The sequence below is a fragment of the Pecten maximus genome, chromosome 8 (assembly GCF_902652985.1).
Source record: "Pecten maximus chromosome 8, xPecMax1.1, whole genome shotgun sequence".
NCBI lineage: Eukaryota > Metazoa > Mollusca > Bivalvia > Pectinida > Pectinidae > Pecten > Pecten maximus.
Window position 1 is genome coordinate 23,163,254 of NC_047022.1, and position 7,095 is coordinate 23,170,348.

The window sequence follows — 7,095 nt, forward strand, 5'->3', positions numbered from 1 at the left end:
AAACTTACTAAAATGTCCTTTCTCCTGGTAGCTGGTATCAGTGTACAACACATGATAATCTAAAATGCATACTTTCCATTTGAATACTCCTGCTTCTTGACTTTTAACCATTTGTGTAAGGCATGCGAGTTGACATTTTGGAACATATCAAACTGTTCTTGGAAAGAGTCATGTTGCCTACCTCTTATGACTGAAAACACATTTGCATTCTTCAGTTGGTTCACAACAGCCTTTATATCTTGTGTTTTGTCTCTTTGTGCATGGTGTATTCCTGCTGGATGAACACCAATTTCTCTTTCCAATTTCTCATTGACATTGTGGCAGAACATCATTGTTTTACCTATGCGGTCAACAATCTCTGGAGTTTGATTTGGTCCAAGTAATTTAACACGACCCTTTGCATACTTGTTAAGCAGTTCCATGACATAATCCCCATCCAGATTCTTGTCTTTTCCTCCAGACAAATTGACAAACCGATTCCAAATTATCTGATGTCTTTGCTTCTCTGTGAAAAGTGCATTCACACCTGCTAAAAGCAAGAAAGATTCAAGTCTGTACTTAATCTTGTGTGAAAGGTCATATACTAATAGACCATACTTCCAGTGTCTTATCTGTCGAATACCATCCCCATTTCTAGTAGCTAGAACAAGATTTTCCTGAGAAGCCCATATTTTGTGACATTGGTGGCATAATTGTACACTCCATCATCAACTATTGGCCCTTCAATGGCAGTTTCATCATCCTCAATCCTATTGACTGTTACTGTCAAGCTGTTCAAGAAGAATGTGTCCACTATTTCCCCAACAATCTTATCTAACAACCTCTTTTTGGATCCTTCATCAGCAAATTCTGTGAACAGTGGGACTTTTGGACAGGGATCCTCAATGCTATCCATTCCAAATGCTTTCAGAGCTGCTGCAATAACATGAACACTTGACACTAGGTCAATAAAAGATCCAACTGCATGATAATCTGCACTCACATTTTTTGTGACATTTCTTCTATTTATGACATTCCTTAGTTGATACAATGTGCCTGTTTCTCGTGCACTTCCTGGTTTGTAGAACCGGTCCATCATTGCCTGAAAAAATATAATCATTAATGAAACTAGTGATCTCTATCTACAATTGCACAGTAAAATATATGACTGAATATCAGTTAGTGATGGGTAATATTTTTAAGACAATAAGATGTGACCAATCCAAATGTCAAGAAGGAAATATTGAATGGAAAGAATTTGAAAAAAAAACTTCACAATACACAACTAAAAGTAAATTTACAAAGAGTCTACAGTCATTGATATTCCAAAAAGTTTGAATTCTGAAATTAAAGAGTGACATAGATTGATTACAAACTATTCTATTAGCTCTACAAGGTCAATGGGTGTGAGAAATGAAAAACTGAAATGGGCACTATAACAATAATTGGTTGTTCATAATTTGACTAGCTTTGTGTTATTTGATATTGTTAGAAATTTATTATGATCCCCGAATTGTGCATCACTCTGGCTTCTGTGAACATATATGAAGTTAATAGTAGCATTAAAGATGGAACACATCTAGGTACTAGTAGAGGCAAGGTCCAAAACATGTTATAAATTGGACATTAATTATAACTACCTGCAGGAAATTTATTTTCTCATGAAAATCTTCCACCATAGTTATCAAACCCTCCAATCTTTCCTCTTGTGTGTCTCCATCAAGACGAGCCATATGTGCACCTCTAATTCGCTCACACGTCAATTGGTCACCTCCAACTGGAATTGCTTGCATCTTAGGATTTGTTTCTTCTCTGAAAAAAACCCAAGGAAATTCATGGAATTTATATTCCCACTTTCTTGACATATTTGAAGTTACATATCGTTTACATATAAGTTAAAACATGTCATTATCAAGGTATTGATAACTAATGTATTCATTGAAAATATGAAAAGTATATTTGTAATTTGTTTGTATTCACTATATATTAATATCAAAGATTAAAACTGCAATTGAAATCAATAAATAGTTAATTATTGATAACTAGCCCTTTGGCCTGTTCATTGATAAAGTATTGAAATGTACCTTTCTTGAATCTCTTCCAATTCAGTTCTGGCTCCAGGGACATACTGTTGTAAGTGCTCAAGGATCTCTATCATATCATTGGTTTTGTTTTCATTCTTTAGCAGAATTCCAAGTGGTATCTATCAAAATTGAAGTAAAACATTTAAAATCGAATTTTGTAATTACAATGCATTGGTATTACAATGTTGATGTATGAAAATATTTTTTCCTGTTAATTTCAATATTTCAATTTATAAAACATTTCAAATCTTTGCAAAAGAGACAAAAAATACTTTTCACTTTAGTACACATGTCATTTCATACTTTTTCTTTTAAAGTGTATACATAGAAATTTGATGATAAAGGAAATTTTAGCTCAATGCTTACCACTGTATGTTTCTAATTGAATGCAAGAAGTATCCCAACAAAACACTGCTGATTCTACATCAAAAAGGAACAAAACTGCAACAATTAACATTTCAACAGAATTATGCAATAAAATACTGCAGAACTGGTCATATTACAAAACATGGCCTTGGCATGTACATACATTGACATCTAGAGAAAGAATAATTCACTTTTTTTTTTTAAATTCAATACCAACAAACTTTCCCTATATATATATATATATCCTATATCTATATATATATATATATATATATATATAACCCTTATCATTGACAACATGAAGGTTGATCTACTGTTATATGTTTTAATATCCATTTTAATTCTGTGTCTGACATTGTTAAATGTCAACCCCCTTTCAATGTTGGCTAACCAAATATCTTGAATAGACAAATGACTTTGTGGTTATGTTTTCTGCAGTATTTTAGATGTCTGTTAGTAAACGCATGCATTGATTTTGTTAGAAATCTGAACTTAACAAACTTGATCAGTACACAAAATGCATGTGTTAATAAATGTATTCAAAAAGCTCTAAGAATTATTATGACTATGAATATAATGGACATGCAATGACATGCATAAATGATTTGGTCCATATTTTATACAATTTTCATACCTTTAAAATTAAACCATAATTAATTATAATTATTATTGTCATAAATTACAAACCAATTATTTTACCATGGGTACACTTAGGACTCACTATACAGACCTAAGTTCCCTGGAGAATTATTGGTTTATTTCCAAATTCTGATGTGGCACAGATAGTTCAATTTATTTTGAACAAATTCCTCTGTGTTGAAATGTAACTAATAAGGATCAGATCCCTATATAATGAATATATCCAGGCTAAGAAAATCACTAGTGCCACATAAAACTGGAAATTTATGCATTTCTTTTCAATAATTTTCTTTTCAATAATTTTGATAAAATTAACAATCTATTCTATTGAATTGTAACAGGATGCAATTGATATATTATAAATTATCAAAATTTAAAAGGTTAATTTTTTTCTCATTCATTTCTAGATAGTTGTACAAATATTTGGGAAGAATATCAAGTTATAAATCTTATTATTATGGTTACCATTTCCTTCATGTAAAAGATTTTACATTAATTATAGCAAATATCAAATGTCATTGCAAAGATTGAAAGATATATTGCATGAAAAACTCAAGATATCAAAGCATCAAATCAAAGTATTGCATCCAATTAAATTCAAATCTTCCAAAATGAAGAAAAAAAAACATGAACTTTTAACAACAACTCTGAATGTGACATATATAATATACCACAATAGATTTCTTCGACATTTCTGCTGAATAAGCATGTTGGAATTGTTTAGGACAAATATTTTCAAAGATTTTGAAGGATGACAGATGTTCGATCAGAATGTTGGATACAACCTGTATCATGTCTTTTCTAAGAGTGTAATTGTCCTCAGCAGTAGGAAGAAATTCGCTGTTTTCAACCTCCATCAAATTTCCGACAGGCTCATCTGTGAAACCCTCACAGCTCACTCTATCTACAACAGACATGATTTGAGTAAAATGCCTCGACACATTTTGATGTTCCTGTGTCATTTCCCTGACTTTTATATGAAAGTCCAGGTTGTCGAGGTTAAATCTGTAGCCTAGGGGTTCACCATGTTGTTGAAATTCTGAATGGTAGATGGTTGAATAGGAATGTTCATCTATGACTGAGGGTTGATCTAATCCTCCTGCATAAGAGTGTTCAGTGCTCACCCTATCCACAATACTTTTAGCAGCAATAGTGTCTGCTAACCTCCTCTGATAGGTTTTCATTACTTGCTCATTTAGTTTTTTCGCTGTGTTCAACTTTTCATTCAAGGTTGTATGGGTTACAGAAAAACCCAGCTTTGCAAGCACCGAAAAGCCATCTTTCTGTAATTGGTTGTTGTACATTGTTATGGCAACAACATGTTGAAGAGAGTTAAGCATTTTTGAACGTCCCTGCAAAAGAACACACAAAGCTGCACAAACCTTAACCTGATCGAATGTCTTGCTATAACCAGAGGTTGCTGCTTGGGTTGCACATGCCCATAACATGGGTGCATGACTTTCAAAATCCTTTTGAATTTCTTTCATGTTGAAGTTTTCCAAATCTCTAGTTTCCCGTTTCTGTAAATGTACTTCAAATTCATTTGTTTGTTTTGAAAAGACACAGCATTCCTGTTCAATTAACTTCTTAACTGCCTTCTTTGCATTTTCTTTGGTTGCATGGTCTGAAGAATTTACAAGTAATGATAAAGCCTTTTTGAAGCTTCCATTTGCTAATGATTTTACAATTGGAAGCATCTGTTCACAGAGTTTTGAAGATCGAAATGACACTGTATGTTTCAGGGTTTTCTTAACCGAAAGTGATGAAGATTTGATTCTCTTTTGTTGGTTACTACTTTGAGGCCCAGGTGAAAATGGAACAGCGAGATCCTCTGTGAATGAGCTCGAGGCTTTTTTTGATGGAGTTAAAAACAATGATCTTGTTGATGGCTTTCTAATTACTGTTTGTTGTCTAGACTGCTTTTCTAGGGATCCTGAAAAACATAATTGAATATCGAAAATAATATATATGTAACAGATATCTGCCAGTGTAAGTGCATGAAGATATATATCCTTTCCTAGATTATAATCACCTCTAGCTACCACCTGTCTACTGTAAACATATATAATGTCAAGTTTTATATTACTAATTATTAACTTTTGAGCATATAATGTTACTGAGTTAACACTCATCATATCATATTTTATGACTTTGATATTATTGTAATATAACTAACAAATGCTATATTTACGTGTTCATATCTAAGTCAGGCAGAAAAAAAAGATTTCCATGCCTTTATCATCTGGCCTTTACGCTATAGATTAATCCTAATAAACAAGTTATGATGCAGACATTTGTGACGTAATTTAAGTAGTTGTTTCAGTTATCAATCATTTATTTAGATTATGCGTTTACATCAAACACAATCTGGATATAAGGTAGAATGGTTCTTCTGAATATGTTCCGATTGTTACATGCATGATAATATTGAATAAAAATTAAATGCTGAAAATACCTTGATCTGGAGTAGCTCTCTTGTCAGGAAACTTAGATTGTCTTGGTGTTCCAGGTGTTCCTATGGCCATACTTCGTTTTTTCACAGATATGACTTTAATAAATGTTTGTGACGACATCATAACTTTGTCATATAATTGTGACCGTCTGCAGTCCATGTCTTTTATTCGTAGCAGCAGTTTATAACAAGGCGAACACACATATGTCCCAACATTTTCTTCGATACAGAGATTGTTCTTGTAACAGTAACATACAATTTCAAAAGCAGGACCCTTGTTCTTATCTTTTCGGATTATGTAGTACCTTTGTTTGTTTTCTAAACAACAAGAAACACACCTGTCACTGTCTGGAAAGCGAATTCTGTCAGTTTCTTTTACTGGAGTTGCCATATTTGTTTACATTTTTCAGCGCCCTCTACCGGTCACAAAATTCAAATAGCAATCTGACCAGACTCTCGTTTGAGGCAGTCTCGAGCGAGGACGAGAGTCTGGGGAATGCGAGACTACTTGACAGGTTGTAACAAAATAGGTTACAATGTAAATTAGTTCATTTAAGCATTGAACTGCTTTCATTTGGAAGTTATGGGCTGACGAATGCCAACTGGACAAAGGCAAATTTAATGAAGCGCGCCCGCTTATATTTACATTTGACAACGAATTTGAAAGACTATATCCAGGAATTTTACTCTGATAATGAATGAACAAATTATTATCGTCAAAGACGGAACAGCCTTTTCAACAGCCATCTTTCGTTATCGCCGACGTGACAATTATGACGTCACTATAATAATGACGTCATAATAAAGATTTGGAAGTTATGGACTCATAACTTTGGAAGTTATGGACTCATAACTGCAGTGTAAATGTAAAATATAGGTAGATATATCTACATGTCCCTCCTTAATTTTTACTGTAAACAGACTTTCTTATAGTAAAGTATCGACATGTAGCTTTAGAGATTAATTGACGAACTACAATAAAGACTAACAAGAGAAGATAAAATACAAAATTCATGAGGTCGCTTAAACCATACAAATTGAATCGTCCCATTATCTGAATGTTTGCAAGTTGACCTACAAACTGTATGTAGCTATATATAGCTAGCTACTTTTGCATGTTAACGTTGGACCTACAGGGGCAAGTCCCTGGTTCCTATGACCAAGAATGAAAATTAACTCTGGCCTATGGTCCATTAATAGATCACTCCAGGGGGTCTAAGCTTGTCTTTGGATAGACGTAAATTAAAACGAGAGGGGTATCAAGGAATTCTCACAGTACGAGATGGTTCTTGGAAACAAGAATATAGTTTGTGCCTACCAAGGAGTACACCTTTTACATATATTGCTTCCTCTTTCAGCTATATGTAACTCTATAGGTACATACAGTTGAGTGTAGACTAAAGCCTAAGGTGACACAAAGTGCATCCCGAGTGCACTCCAAGTTTACCTGGAGTCCTATCAGGCTCCAAGTTTACCTGGAGTCCTATCGGGCTCCAATTTTACCTGGGTTCACATGTATCACATGTACCTGTAACCAAGTACATACATACATAATGTTTAGAGATAGATACTCAT

The 7,095-nt window shown here is 33.6% G+C and overlaps 1 protein-coding gene across 2 annotated transcripts; it reads right to left on the reverse strand.

The window, feature by feature from the left end:
- Window positions 1-656: 656 nt before the first annotated feature.
- On the reverse strand, window positions 657-6,021 carry LOC117332827. Of its 2 annotated transcripts, none has more exons than XM_033891874.1 (6): window positions 5,524-6,021; window positions 3,854-5,001; window positions 2,430-2,483; window positions 2,064-2,182; window positions 1,620-1,791; window positions 657-1,081 (listed from the first exon to the last, which is right to left on the reverse strand). In XM_033891874.1, exons 1-3 carry the CDS (start codon window positions 5,909-5,911, stop codon window positions 2,442-2,444), a joined length of 1,578 nt encoding a protein of 525 aa, XP_033747765.1. In that variant the 5' UTR covers window positions 5,912-6,021; the 3' UTR covers window positions 657-1,081; window positions 1,620-1,791; window positions 2,064-2,182; window positions 2,430-2,441. The 2 variants fall into 2 exon arrangements, with proteins under 2 accessions (XP_033747765.1, XP_033747764.1); XM_033891873.1 differs by having other exon boundaries at window positions 3,740-5,001.
- Between the last annotated feature and the right edge of the window lie 1,074 nt (window positions 6,022-7,095).

What these genes read in the sequence shown, in the direction of transcription:
- LOC117332827 (XM_033891873.1), bottom strand. Translation starts at nt 5,911, where the DNA reads ATGGCAACTCCAGTAAAAGAAACTGACAGAATTCGCTTTCCAGACAGT. An exon ending in GAGAGCTACTCCAGATCAAG is followed by an intron (nt 5,002 to 5,523) that starts GTATTTTCAGCA and finishes TATGTTTTTCAG; the next exon opens with GATCCCTAGAAAAGCAGTCT. An exon ending in TGTCGAAGAAATCTATTGTG is followed by an intron (nt 2,484 to 3,739) that starts GTATATTATATA and finishes TTTTTGATGTAG; the next exon opens with AATCAGCAGTGTTTTGTTGG.